General features: G+C 45.3%; 1 protein-coding gene across 7 annotated transcripts in view; it reads left to right on the top strand.

The window, feature by feature from the left end:
• Positions 1-14,981, top strand: part of ZNF236 (zinc finger protein 236) — a 105,793-nt gene that overhangs the window by 37,866 nt on the left and 52,946 nt on the right. For all 7 annotated transcript variants that reach the window (XR_005791448.1, XM_040478538.1, XM_040478539.1 and 4 more), the window contains 2 exons: positions 9,364-9,636; positions 10,901-11,104. Coding sequence is in view for 6 of the 7 variants with exons in the window: in XM_040478538.1 (XP_040334472.1) it covers positions 9,364-9,636; positions 10,901-11,104 (477 nt within the window). In the remaining variant the exon portion in view is untranslated. The remainder of the gene's footprint in view (positions 1-9,363; positions 9,637-10,900; positions 11,105-14,981) is intronic.

The following is a 14,981-nucleotide window of genomic DNA, read 5'->3' as shown; positions in this document are numbered from 1 at the left end:
AAACGGGGGAGGGGCAGAGAGAGAGGGAGACACAGAATCGGAAACAGGCTCCAGGCTCCGAGCCATCAGCCCAGAGCCCGACGCGGGGCTCGAACCCACGGACCGCGAGATCGTGACCTGGCTGAAGTCGGATGCTTAACCGACTGCGCCACCCAGGCGCCCCCAAAAATTATTTTAAAAAGGTTCTAGCGTTAACTTCTGTTGACACATAGCTCACGTTGTATGCAGACTGAACATTTAATTTTTTTTTTTTAACGTCTATTTATTTTTGAGACAGAGAGAGACAGAGCATGAACGGGGGAGGGTCAGAGAGAGGGAGACACAAAATGAGAAGCAGACTCCAGGCTCTGAGCTGTCAGCAAGCTGGAACTCATGAACTGGGAGATCAGGACTGAGTACCTGAGCCAAAGTCCGATGCTTAACCTGCTTAACTGGCTGAGCCACCCAGGTGCCCCTTCTTTGTTATTTATATGTGTTTTGAATACCGTATCCGACACTCCTTAAGGTGTCTTTTCTGCCACAGTGTTAAGTAGACAAAGTAGGGAGGGTGGTCCCTACATAATGCAGATGAGAACTGCCTCTTGCGTCCTGCCTTTTAAGGGGTTTGGTTTTAACGTTTCACAGTTGGATTTGGCTTTTTACTATAGGCTCTTCTTAGATCCTCTCAAATTTGGGAAGCTGCCTTCCATTGTTGGTTTAGTAAGAAGGCTTTTGATTTTCTTCTCTATGTTGAATATTATCAAATGCCTTTTTTCCCCTCTGTTGTTATGATCATGTGTTTTCCTACTTTAATCTGTGAGGTGGTAAATCACAGTAATTGATTAATGGGAAGCAAACCACGTCTTCTGTTTGGGCTTTGATGTGACTCTTTCCTTTCTCTTTCTCTCTCCCCCTTTCCTCCCTCTCTCATGTTTTCCCTCTATTGTGTTTTTTTATTACACATTTTTGAATTTGCTTGGCCAATATTCTTTTTCTCAATTTCACTTAAGAAAATATGCCTTTTTTTAAATAAAAAAAATGGATAACCGGTACTCACTTTTAGATCAGCGTATGAAACCGTTCCTTTTTATAGAATGGACATTGGTCTTAAAACAACTTGAAGAAGTGTCATTGCTCTCTAGAAGAAACTAGTTTTGATCATTGTATTCTTCTCCTACTTTGTGTGCAGACACATACAGGAAGATTTTTAAACATTTATATCCAGCAGTTTTTAAACAGTACAGTTTTCAACAGTGGTGGTCTTTGTAAAGGCCTTAAGGAGTCCGGTAAATGAAGTTTAAGGCTCTAGGTACTAGGATAGGTCTGTAACGTTTTAGCAGCATTTCTGTATGCAGTGATCTGAGTTGGCTTGTAAGCAAATTCTCTGGTTGTCTCTCACCTGCATTACGCGGGGAAAACTACACCCATTTTACAGAAAGTTATCGTACGGACACTGCAGTAAGCTCAAAGCAGCGTTTAAGAGTTCAGTGTGACCAGCACAGAAAATTCTTTCTTTATACAATCCTTCCTGGGACGAAGCAGGAGGGAGACGGGCCGTAGGCTTTGCTTTCTGGGAGACACCGTTGCGTCACTTCGAAGGACTTCCGCATCAGGCTTCTGGAGCGCTTGCGAAAACTCGTGAATTATTTGCAGGGCTCCCCGAGAGGAGGGTGGGTGTTCTGGTGAACACCGCGCACTGTGGGCTCCCTTCCGGGTGGATTGTTTCTAGGGACGCCGCGCACACCCGTGGAGCCGGCTCCGAGGTTCCCGCTGCGGGTGCTGGGGAAACACGCAGAGAGGCGCTGCCCTTGGGGTCAGAATCCGCGAGGCCGCCGGCCGGCTCCTCCACCCTTGACTCGGACCGGCCCTGAGCGGTCCGGGAGCACGTCCTCTGTGCACTTAGGTCTGGATATCGGATTGTTCCTCGGGGACGGTGTCCCCGCACCTTGCTTGCCCTGACCCAGCTCACCCAGTGACGGTTTGCGGGCGGCAACGTGGCTCCTCTGTGAAGCAGCAGATTGGTGGTTTTCTCCTCAGAGCGGCACCTCCAGAATTGCATGAAGCAGAGGTGAGCAGAAGTAGCAAACACAAGGGTTCGTGCGGCATCACCGTGCCTGTAATCTGGTCGATAGAAGGCACCAACTCCCGGGGGGACCTGTGCCCCAGCTTCCGAGCAGGTGTCGGGAGGTAGATGGAATGGACGGCACCTCCTGTGGGCAGTGGGTCACGCGGGGACGGAAGCGGGGACTCCCCTGCTGAGCGCACCCCTCTGCGAGGGGCAGGGGAGCGCCGGCAAGCCGTGCGGTCCACATGCGCTTTGGAACAGCCGCGTGTCCCACGGTCTGTGGAGCAGAGAGCCTTGCCGGCCCCCCGGCACATCCACAGCTGGCTCAGTCCGCCGGGGAGGCCTGCCTTCCTCATCTGCGCCAGCGAAGGTTCTTCTGAGGGGACCTGGAGCCTCTCCAGGAGCGGAAGGGACAGATCCCTCCCCGAATGCTTGCCGCCTTTCCGCCTGGGCGCCAGGTTCCGGCTGGCCCCGCAGCTGTCTCGTTGTCGGCACCTGCACAGGCGCTCACAGGGCAGGTCGCCCTCCTCCGCCACCCTGCCATACCCGGGAGAGCTCTGGCGCATCTCGTCTCCTGTTCAGGGTGCCCTCCGTGAGAAAGAGGGCATCGGTCCCACCGTCACCCGTTCCTGGAGGGCCGCCGGCAGGGGAAGGATGCCGTGCTTTGGCGGTGATAGCTGCTCCCTGGACAGTTGCGGCTTCCGAGACCTCGGGGATCTCCCGGGAGAGCAAACCCCCGGTGGTCCCTGCGTCCCTCCCCGTGGAGCACCCGCTCTGGGATGCCACGTGGGCAGGGAGCACCGTGAGACGGGGGCCGGGGGGCGTCTGGTGGCAGGACAGCGCTCTTACTGCCCCTACCTCAGGGCAGCGCGGGGTCGCCGGTTCAGCGGGACTGGGGGCCCGGCCCAGGGGACGGCCGCGGGGTCCGGGAGACTCAGTCGCACACAGCACTAGTGCCGGCCGTGTCCTCTTCCCTGCAGACCTGGCTTCCTCCTCCCCCCTCGTTCCCAAACACACGTGCTTTATCCCAAGTCCGGTTGTCAGCCGGCCAGCACGGTGGCCTCTGCCCCAGAGCCACGTGGGCCGTTAGAGCAGGTGCCATCGTGCTCAAGGCCCACAGCTGCCACGGTGCCCGTTTTAGCGCCTGGGGTTGCGTCTGAGCATTCCTGCTGTCTCCCTGCCTCATTGATGTGGCCCAGCCAGCTGCCAGTGACCGTCCCCTCCATTTCCCGCTCCGGGAATCCGGCCAGGAAGTCCGAGGCGTCCTCCCGCCGATCGCTGAGAAACCCGGTAGACCGCGGGACTGGACACAGAAATTGTGTGCGGTCCACTTTACCAAGAGTCTGTCCCTTTGTGTACGACTCCAAATAAGCGGTCCCGTGGCGTATGGCCCAGCAGCCTATTTAACGGCCCCCCCCACCTCAGGACACTGGCCTGTCACTTCCGAGTGGGTGTCCCAACGTTGTGCAAGATTCGGTGTCCTGCCTCCGCCAGGTGCGGGCTGCGATGTTCCCACAGGGCGTCTTTTGTCAGAGGATCCTGCGGCCTCTGGTTTCCACGTCACTCCACGACCCACTGGCTGAGTCGGAGGCCGCGAGGGTCCAGTGGTGCTAACCTCTCTCGCAGTCCCGTCCGCCGCTGAGACGGCGTGAACGACAACGGCCGTTCAGGCTGGGGCCACGTAGGGAGACGCTGTGGAACAGAAAGTGAGGGCACGCTTGGGCTGCTTTGCTTCGTTTGAAGTCTTCTCTGTAGATTCAGCATCTGAACTTGGATCCTGAGATATGAGCGTCTCCCCGCTCGTTGTCGAACATTAGTTAAGTCTGAGTATTTGTATTCAGCTTCATGGTCCAGTAGAAAGCAGAACGACTTTTCTGTGACTGTCACTGTATGTCCTCCGGACTGCACCTTCTGTGTGCACCCGCGGCCTCTGGGCACAGCTTCCGTTGCAAGAATACGCCAGGGCCTTCGTCCAGCGTCTGAAGCGGCCCTTGGAGAGGGTCCTAGAGGAGCCTGTCTGTCTGTCTGTCTCTCCTGCTGTCCTGCAGTTCTCCGACAGCAGTGGCTGTGCGCTCTGGCCCCCGGACGAATCCACAGGCGTCTTCCCGTCCCTCGGTCCTGCCTCCCCCCTGCGGCGCCCAGGTCCTCATCACCTTGTCACCCTAGTCCTCCACCGTGGCCGAGGCCGATGCCGGGGACACGGCTGGCCGCGTCCCCAGTAATTCCTCCGGTGCGGAAACCGATTCAGGAGTGAGGAGGACACCTCTAGGGTACGGTTTTCTTCGTCCTGCCGAAAACCTCTCGTGGCACGTAGGCTTTCCATCACGTCCCCCTGTCTGCCTCAAGCTCTGCGTCTCGCGGACCCCGCGAGACCTCTCACGCTGTGGCCGTTGTGAGCTTTAAGTTTCCAGAACTTCATACCCGGCTTTGCTTCTTCTTTGCCTGGTAAATGTACCTCCAAAAACTGCCTTTCGAATGCAGACTTTTTTATTTGAAGATTTCATTTTATGTTTTTTTTAAATAATCTCGACACGTGGGCCAACGTGGAGCTTGACGCATAATGCTGACACCCAGAGTCACGTGCTCCGCCGCCGAGCCGGCCAGGCCCCCCTTCCCTCGAATGCGGACGTTTCTGAGTGTCGTGTCGTCCCCCCCCCGCCCGGGGCGAGTCCACCCTGACGCAGGTCCCTGAGCTCTGCTGCACGTGCGTGCTCGAATCCCGCACCTGAGTCCCTCCGTGGGCAGGGGTCTGCCTGCTGTGGTCGTTGGCATGTGGTGAGTACTCTCCTTGAAGTGGAGCTGGGAGGGCAGAGTGCTCTGAGAGAATCGCTCTCAGATTCTAGAATCACACAGATGTCAACGTGTGCCTTGACTCTTCCACTTATTGGCACCTGACCTGGGGCAGGTTCGCTAACCTTCGTCTGTGCGATGGGGCGGTGGCAGAACGAAAGGGAGAGACCTGAGTGTGAGGAATAGTGCCTGACCCGGGATGACTGCTGCATGGAATGCACAAATTTAAAAATTATTTTTTAACTTGGTGAAACTTGCTCTTGCCACATAATCAAAAGATACAAAACGGTGTGCAGTGAAATGTCCCCTGTTCATCCTTGTCCTCCACATAACCCCTCTCCAGGGCAGCTGCTGTCACTGGGGGTCTCTGTCTTTTAAACAAGTACAGGCATGTTATTATATAGTATGTATCGTATTGTTTTTCAGTATGTTGGGGGGCATACTGGGTGTGTGTGTGTGTGTGTGTGTGTGTGTGTATAAAATCTATATATAATCTTTCTTGCAGTTTACTTTTTTCCACCTGATATTTTAGAAAATATCTAGAGATTGTTCCATTTTATGGATAAATAATTATGTAGGTTATTTGCAATCTTGCAAATACAGGTGATAATAAATACAAATTTATTTAATACCCCTTCAAATACTCTAGTGTGTGTGTCCTAAGGTCAAGGATGCTGTCTTCTAGAACCAGAGTATAGACATCAACATCAGGGTAGTGAAATTGATCCAGTCCACAGATCTTGTTCAAATTTCAGTATTTGTATCACTAATGTGCTTCATATCAAAAGAAAAAAAACAATGGGGTAAATATTGCTGATTTTCCTTCCAGGGCTTTCTGACAGTTTATACCCCCATCCACAGTGCATTGGGGTATCTGTCCATTTCCTCACAGCCTTTTGAAGGGATTGTTATCAAAATTTGGGGACCATTTTTACTCATCTGATAGGTTAAAATGGTTTCTGATTGTAGCTTTAATTTCATTTCTCTAATAAGGAGTAAAAAGGTTGAGCAACTTTTCATGTTGAAGAGCCACCTACATTTTTTCATTAGCCTGACTTGATTTTTATTTGCCATGATACATTAAGGATGATAGTATTTTGAGAGCATATATTCTTTTCTAATTTGTCGTTTTGAATTAAAAGGGAGAAATATTTTCTATACCCAAATTGGTCAGTGTTTCACAGATTTTGGACTTCTACAATACTTAGACTTCAACGTGGACATTATGGGAAATAACCTCTTTTATCCAACGCTTTCATACTTTCAATTTTTTTTAATGTTTATTTTTGAGAGAGAGCGAGCGAGCACGGGGGAGGGGCAGAGAGAGAGGGAGAGACACAGAATCCGAAGCAGGCTCCAGGCTCTGAGCTGTCAGCACAGAGCCCATTGCGGGGCTTGAACCCATGAACCGTGAGATCGTGAGCTGAGCCGAAGTTGGACGCCCAACCGACTGAGCCACCCAGGTGCCCCTCATACTTTCATATTTTAAGCTGCATCTCTGACTCAATTTAATTTTTTGTTTTTAGATGGGCACCGTGCTGTCCAAACACCATTTATGGACTAAGTCCTGTTTTCTCCACTGAAACACTGTGATTCCGTTCTGTTCGTTACCCTTCCAGACCTGTATGGGTCTTTTCTGGACTGTGTTCTGTGCACGAATCTGTCTTCTTGTTCATGTCTACTACTGGTACGCTTTCTTGCCTATGGGCCTAGTCCTTTCCTGCTACGCTTGATGGTGTGTTTTGAACGATTTTCCCATACTTATTTTTTCACGTGTACTTTAGACTTGTCTGCTAAAGCTCCAAAACTCTAGTTTTTAAAAAAGTCCTTTCGGTATTTATATGTAAGTGATTTAACCAGTGAGAATTGATGTCTTTATAACTTTTAGTCTTTGTACCAAAGAATAGGGTGTAGATTTCCATTTCTTCAGATCTTTCCTTTGTATTTTTTCATTTTTTAGTGGCATTTTAAAATTTTCTTCTGGATTTTGCTTGTAGGTATGATGTTGATTTCCACGTACTAAAACGTGTGCCTCTTTCTGAGTTTTAAGTTTTTTAAGGCATTTAATCATATCATTTGTAAATCATGATTTTTACCTTTTCCTTTGTAGTTAGTTAATGCTGTATATTTCTGTATCTTACCTAACTTCACTGGCTTGTATCACTAGAACACAATAAATTCATGGCAGTGATAGCGGATATTTTCTGGACTGTAATAGGATTGTTTTTAGCATTTTCCTATTAAATGAAAACATACTGAGATATGTTTGTTCAACTCTTCCTGTGTTCAGACAATTTTTTAGGAATTAAGACTAGCTGTTAAATTGTAGTAATTGCTTGGGGCGCCTGGGTGGCGCAGTCGGTTAAGCGTCCGACTTCAGCTCAGGTCACGATCTTGCAGTCCGTGAGTTCGAGCCCCGTGTCGGGCTCTGGGCTGATGGCTCGGAGCCTGGAGCCTGCTTCCGATTCTGTGTCTCCCTCTCTCTCTGCCCCTCCCCCGTTCATGCTCTGTCTCTCTCTGTCCCAAAGGTAAATAAACGTTGAAAAAAAAATTTTTTTAATTGTAGTAATTGCCTTTTCATCTTGAAGACGATTATAATGTATGTTTTTTCTTCTTAAATTTATTAATGTGTTTGAAGAGAAAAGCAGTTGTCCAGCACCAGGGAAAGTTGCCGTGTGGGAATGCACATCTGGTTTTCCAGACCTTTCAGTTTGTCAGAGGGTCGAAAATCTGGATTTAATATTTTAGTAGCAGCGCGTGGGCCAAACAAAGCCCATGCAGGCCACGTGTGGAGGCTGCTGCGAGGCCGCCAGTTTGTAATTTCTGTTCTAGTCCGTTCCTGGAAATAATTAGAACCTGGTGACAGTTGGATGTTCTGTCACCTTAGATAGTTAAAGGTACAGCTTTCATTCTTGCCTGCATGAAAACCTGATGGGGAGGGTTCCCAAGTCTATTAGCTCATAGATACTCTAGTTCTGTCGCCTTTTTATACCTTGGCTTTTTTAATTTATCATAAGACCTTTAGGTAATTACTGCACTTCTGTGAATTAATTTTTACCGATTGGTTTTAAACAGCCTTGAGTTTCGGACTTCCTTAATGTAAACGGTGTCACCATAAAATAAATGCCCTCCCATTTTTGAAGCCGCTTCTCTTATTTTCTCCTCTTTTCCCCATGGTTTGCATGTGTTCCTGACTTGACCTAGTTTTTGTTGCATCACTGTTTTTAGAAAAATGTAAGTTTTTTTCTTTTACCTAACCTTATTTCCTATGTTACTCTTGCCAAGAGCATCGTCTTCAGGAAGATACATTTCCGCTCCTTGTAGATTCACTTGTACATAAGGAGAATTCCTTGCATTTACTAATAACAGAAGGAAACAAATTATTTTTTATCTAATAAAGCTATGTCTGTAAAGACACAGTTAAATAAACAGTTAAAATTTCCTGATGAATTTTGTTAACCTGGCCAAAATCTTTCTAATTTTAAGTGGGTTCTTGACCTCACTGTAAATACCTATTTAATTTCAGATAAATAAAGCTAATCAAAATTATAAAAGATAAAAAGTGGTTCTGCTGAATTTTGTTTTTAAAATTTTTATAATTTAGAAATCATTTTACTTCTATTTCAGTAAACTCGTGATTTTTCTTTGGATGGGAATAGTTTTATTTATTTATTTATTTATTTATTTATTTATTTATTTATTTATTTAAATGTTTATTTATTTCTGAGACAGAGACAGAGCATGAGCCGGGGAGGAGCAGAGAGAGAGGGAGACACAGAATCCAAAGCAGGCTCTAGGCTCCGAGCTGTCCGCACAGAGCCCGACGCGGGGCTCGAACTCACAGGCCTTGAGATCATGACCTGAGCCGAAGTCAGACGCTCAACCGACTGAGCCACCCAAGCGCCCCTGATGGGAATAGTTTTAAACCTGATTGAAAGTTGAACGATAATATTTAAAGTTACAAAATAGTCTTTTATATTTGGTCGTGAGCTATTTCTTTGTCATAAGTATTTATGAATGCCTTTTCATAGGGCAAGAATTCATGGTCTCCCAATTACTTGCGTGGGGATTACTTGTTTGTTATTCATGGTATCAGATGGGCTCAGACAGTGCTTTCTCCGCCTTCGTCTCCTCATATCCCGAGTTAACTTTGGAGTCGTTTGGTCACATGTGCTTTTATTCACATGTACAGTGGCCTGAGTTTGTACGCTTGCCTATGGTGTATGTATATTACCTGTCCAGTTAGCCCTCTTCCCTCCCTTGGGCCATGATTTGTGTTCTCATGTGACTGTGAAGATTTTCTGCAGGATTCACTCATAGTCTTCCGTCATTTCAGTGATGATGGAAATTTCACCTTTTTCCCTAACTGATCGTATATCTTCTGCTGTGGCAAAAAAAGTAGATAGCTCTTTCATAGGTGCACTGTTGTTTCGATCTAACCCCAGGCGGTCAGGTGCCTTAACAGTGGGTAGAAAACACAAGGGCCAGACAGGCCGAGCCGGACTGGTTGTGTTTTCTTTCGGCCCCAGGTTCGATCCGCGAGGAGAACGGTGTCCGGTGGCACGTGTGTCCCTACTGCACCAAGGAGTTCCGGAAGCCGAGTGACCTGGTGCGCCACATCCGCATTCACACGCACGAGAAGCCCTTCAAGTGTCCGCAGTGTTTCCGGGCCTTTGCCGTAAAGAGCACCCTGACCGCGCACATCAAGACCCACACGGGCATCAAGGCGTTCAAGTGCCAGTACTGCATGAAGAGCTTCTCCACGTCGGGGAGCCTCAAAGTGCACATCCGCCTGCACACAGGTGCCCGGGGCTCGGGGCCTTCCCCTCCTATCCCCTCCGATTCACGGGGCCTGCGGGCAACAGCCGAACACCCTTCCCAAGTCTCCGTGATCACCTTGGTAGGCTAGGCTGCAGGTATATGCTGGTCCACAGAGTGACGGGACTAGATGCCCACAGAGCCCACGGCTGAATGAGGGAAGCACTAAGCACTAGCACTCGGAATGAACACAGGAGGCAAAGGGCCAAGAGAGGGGTGCTTGGGGGCCACTGCATGTAGAGGTGGAGGAGGTGGGCCTTTGTAAGGAGACGCCTGGGTGGTGGTGGGGGGGCGTTTGTGCTGAGGCCTGGGGCAGGGACGCAAAGCCTGATGCCTCTTCAACCTTTCAGATGTTTTGTCGTCAGGATGAAGGCATGAAAACATTCATATTTAGGCTGTAATTTCGTTTAGGATCGTTTTGTTGTGATCTATTCACAGATCATAAAATGGACTCTTATTTTACGGTGAACTCAGAATTCACTTTATTCAGAAATTGTGCAACCCGCCCAACTGTCTATTTTCAACGTTTTTGTCATCCCGGCCCCACAGAAGAAACCCCATATCCATTAGCAGGAACTTCTCCTGCCCCCCTGGGGTTCCGGGGCTGAGCTGATCATGTGGAGGAGTGTTTAAAAAAGCTGACACTTGTTGCTTTTGTTATGTGCCCTTCTTCGGAACCTCCGTTTTCGTTTACCGATAAAATTGTAAATGAAGGAATTTCCTTCAGGAAAGGGAATTGATAGTAGAGAATTGTGAAGAGGACATTATTACGGTCAGCAGCAGCAACAGCATTGTTATTGTTTACAATCACTGACAACTACCATTTACTGCTGTTTACTAAATGCCCGGAGCTGCTGAGTGCTAGTTAAACATGAGTGTCTCCAATCCTGGCGGCCAGCCTGGAGGCAGACGTTGTTCCACGTTACAGATGATGATTTGAGAGAGAGCAGTCTTACTGCCCTGGAGTATTCCTAGGGACTGAATATTTGAGTATCTGAAGGTTTACATGTTTTACAATGCGAGGATAGCACATTTTTTTTTACTTCCAGTGATCTTAAGACGTACCTTAACATCTATAGTACGCACTGTGTGCACACGGGAAAATAGCTGCATGAGATGCATGAAATTGTACGTGCGAAGCGAGAAACTCTTCAAGTCAATATTAAACTACTAGGATTTTATGTTGGCATTAATTGTCGAGATGTATGTTCTTGAAATAATTCTGCCGCGTACTTCTATTTTTATTAGGAGTTAGACCTTTTGCTTGTCCTCACTGTGACAAAAAGTTTCGGACCTCAGGCCACAGGAAGACTCACATTGCTTCTCACTTTAAACACACGGAGCTAAGGAAGATGAGGCACCAGCGTAAACCGGCGAAGGTTCGAGTCGGCAAGACGAACGTTCCGGTCCCTGACATTCCTTTGCAAGAGCCGATTCTCATAACTGACGTAGGTAAGATTCTCTTCCCTCTTGCACCTTGCAGAGAGTATATAAGTATTTTGTCTACACAGTGCTAGACCGATGGTTACAGGGAGACAGTTTTAGCATGCTGTTCACGAAGTGTTTGTGTAGCACTTTTGCTTTACGGCCCGGTATGTTCCACAGTCAAGCTGAAAATCCTAGCTCTGTCTCAGCTACTGCCCAAATTGTGTTCTTGGTTAAGAAAGAAAGGATGTGTCCAGCTGGAGATACTAGCACGTAAGTCCTCACCGAAGACAGATTTCTGTCTCAGGGGCACCGTCAGCGTGGACGAGGGTTCTTCATGTGAGACGCGCAATCCGCTTTGTTACTTTCATCTTAAAATCCCTACGTGACAGGTCGCAGGTTTTATATGGGCTGCTTTCATCTTTGGACTTAAAAAGGAAAACTGCTGGCGTTTAAGGCTTTTTTTTTCCAGGCTCAATGTTATTAAGGTTAAACTATGATTTTGTTATCTAGAAACACTGCTTATGAGAAAGTGCTAAACAAAATGAAAGAGACTGCATTAAATTCTGGGATAAAACTTATATTTTTATACAGTTTCTGTGTCTTATTAGGTCTTAAGCAAGATAATCCAGTCCACGAACAAAATTAACATCAAAGTATAGTTTAATATAAATAAAGGTCATATGGTATAAAGGGAGATATTTTAGATTAATATGAATTACAGTTTGCTAATAAGATGATCAATAATCATGAATTTTTTTTAAAGTTTATTTTTTTGAGAGAGAGAGAGAGAGAGAGAGAGAGAGAACAAACATGAGCAGGGGAGGGGCAGAGAGAGAACCCCAAGCAGGCTCTGCACTGTTAGTGTGGAGCCTGATGCAGGGCTCGAACTCACGAACTGTGAGAGCATGAACTGAGTGGAAACCAAGAGTCAGACACTTAATGAACTGAGCCATCCAAGCACCCTTCAACAATCATGAATCTAAAGAAAAAAAAAAATCATGAATCTTTATTTAGGAGCATAGCATCACATATATACACCAAAAACAATTAGAAGAAAGGAGAAATATTCAAATTGTAAAGTATAGTGAAAATTCCTCAATTAGATCAATTTAACTAAACGGCGAAACTGAAGCGGATTTGAAGAACACATATATATAAAAAGGGTTATTTAATAGCTTCATAGAATCTTTTACCTTTGAAACATGCACGGAATTGAAGTTGGTCAAATCCTAGGATAAGGAAGAATTTCAAATTTTCAAAAGTAGGTACTGTACAGGACACAATCTTTGATTGTAACTCAATGAAAACATAACAGAACAAAGCTAAATGTGTTAGCTGTAGTTCAGATAGCTAACACATTTGAAAATTTAGATGAAATGGATCTTTTCTAGAATCATGTTCTTCTATCATGATTGACTCTAGAAGAAATGGAAAACCCCAAAACAGACAAAAGATTGAAGGTCGTCATCCTCCCCAGAGTATCATTCTCTGTTGATTTTATGTGTGTGTTGTACTGAGCTTCCTGGAAACTATAATTCTTAGGGTTTTAATTGTTCAAACCCTAGAAGTTGACAAAGCTCCCATGGAGGTTAGAATGCCTTGATGTTCTTGTCCACTTTTGGTAGCTCACAAAGCAAAACAACACGCTAATTTAATGTGTATCTGATCTTCACCATAATCTGTAGGTTCTCAATGGTTTGTGTCATTCCTGAAATGAGGAAAGTCTCTGAAAGTCAGGACAGATTCAACATTTGTTGAGTGGCCCTAGAATTTTCCTTCATGCTTTCAAAGTTACCCTCAAATTACCAGTTTCTTTTTTTCAGGTTGCCATTAATAAAATTAAACATCTGTGGGTTTCTTGACTTTAACTTTCTAAACCTGTAGTTAAACTACAGTCCCGATACTCCAGACTTTTTCCCAGGTTAAAATGGGTACATTTTACTTGTTGGTTTCACAGACAGTTGGGAAACCAAACTTAAATCAAATTAGTGGAAGCAGAATTCTCCTTTGGTCCAGGCTGAGGGAGACGCACGAGGGAAATGATTCATATAGAGAGGGTTTCGCATTATAGAAGGTAAAATATTGTAAATAATTATTTACAATGCTTAACGTCATTGTCATTTATATTTGTGTCTGTCTCTTCTTTCAGACTCTGAGCTCCTCGGGGGCTCTGTAGAAAAGATGTGACTTTAATAACCTCCCGGGGACAGATTTTGATAAAAATGTGACAGAGAGGGTTTTAGCACAGATTAGTTACAGTTATTTGACTTCATTGAGAGACGAGCTGTTCTAGTTTAGCCAAGTTACTTAAAACACAGTATGTCACTTAGGCTAAGACTGTCACTTCAGAAAGTTAGAATGCATTAAAACTACCATAGCAAGTAATTTAGCCTGCATATTAAGGAAGCACAGTTGGTGGTATGGTATTAGACGGTCAGAAAAACTTTGAGAGCTGTATAGGAACTTGAAAATAGTCATTCAAAACTTCTCTACATTCTTCATTTGTACAGATATAAAAACTAAGCTCTAGAAAGAGGCATGATGTTGCTTTTCCATTATACAACTAGTTTGTACTCATGGTAGAACTAGAATTCTGGACCTTCTGGCTTGTAGACCAGGGTTGTGGTCAGTTAAGTTCCCTTCGTCTGCACGTCCATTACCATTGTACTCCCAGGCACAAAAGTATGGGAGAGCACACCATGATTTTCAAGGAGTCATTGTATCTTGGTATCAAGCACCAGTAATTTTTACCGGACTTGAATGTTGTGAACTTTATTGTGTGTCAGGGATTGTATTTCACTAGACATGCTCTCTTGTGCTCTAAATGTTTTTTCTTCGAATTCCAAAACCAAATTTTAAATACGATAATGTGTAGACTAAGGAGGTATTGGAGTCATAAGGCAAGCATGATATTCAGAGGGAGCTCATTATTACCATCATAAAAAGCTGAGAGAGATCATTGCCACCAGACCTTCTTATAAGAAACGCCGAAGGGATTTCTTTGAGTGGAGGCAAAAGAACAGTAATTAACATCATAAAAACATAAAAAAGATAGCATGAATCTCACTGGTAATGGTAAATATGTAGTCATAGTTAGATTCTGCATTACAACAATAGTGGTGCACACTTTACTTACAACTCTGGTTTAAAAGTTAAAAAAAAAGGTGGTAAAAATAACCATAACTATAGGCATTTGCAGTTACGTAGTATAGAAAAAACATAAATTTTATCAGCAGTAACCTAAAATGTGAGGGGGGAGAGAAGTAAAAGTGTAAAATTTATGGATTCTATTGAAGTTATTATCTGTTTAAAACAGTATGTTATAAGTTTAAGATAGTCTGTGTAAGCCTCATAGTAACCACAAGGGAAAATCCTACAGTAATCCCACAAAAGAAGATGGTAAAGAAATTAAAACATACTGAGGTATCAAAACACAAAAAGCAGGATAAGAAAACAAGGAACATAGGATTCAGAAAACAATTAACCAAATGGCATTAGTAAGTCCTTACCTATCAATGATTACTTTAAATGTAAATGGATTAAATCCTCTAATCCAAGGACACAGAATGGCTAAAGGGAGAACCAAACAAGATTCAGTGATATGCTGCCCAGGAGAAGCTCAGGTTAGCTGTGAAGATAACACATAGAGAGTGAAGGGGGTAGAAAAAGACATTTCAAAAATAGTAACTGAAAAAAGCAGGAGTAGCTCCACTTGTATCAGACAAAATGGACTTTAAGGTAGAAATGGTAAAGAAAAAAAAGACAAAGGAGGTCATTATATAATGATAAAGGGGTCAGTCCATCAAGAAGATATAACAATTGTAAATATTTATATGCCCAACATGGGAGCACCCAAGTATATAAAAGCAGAAACAGCTAATAGGAGAAATAAACAGTAATA

The sequence above is a fragment of the Herpailurus yagouaroundi genome, unplaced genomic scaffold, assembly GCF_014898765.1.
Source record: "Herpailurus yagouaroundi ecotype Mexico unplaced genomic scaffold, PumYag 142, whole genome shotgun sequence".
NCBI lineage: Eukaryota > Metazoa > Chordata > Mammalia > Carnivora > Felidae > Herpailurus > Herpailurus yagouaroundi.
The sequence above is the reverse complement of the archived record's forward strand: the minus strand, read 5'-3'. Positions and strand labels throughout refer to the sequence as shown.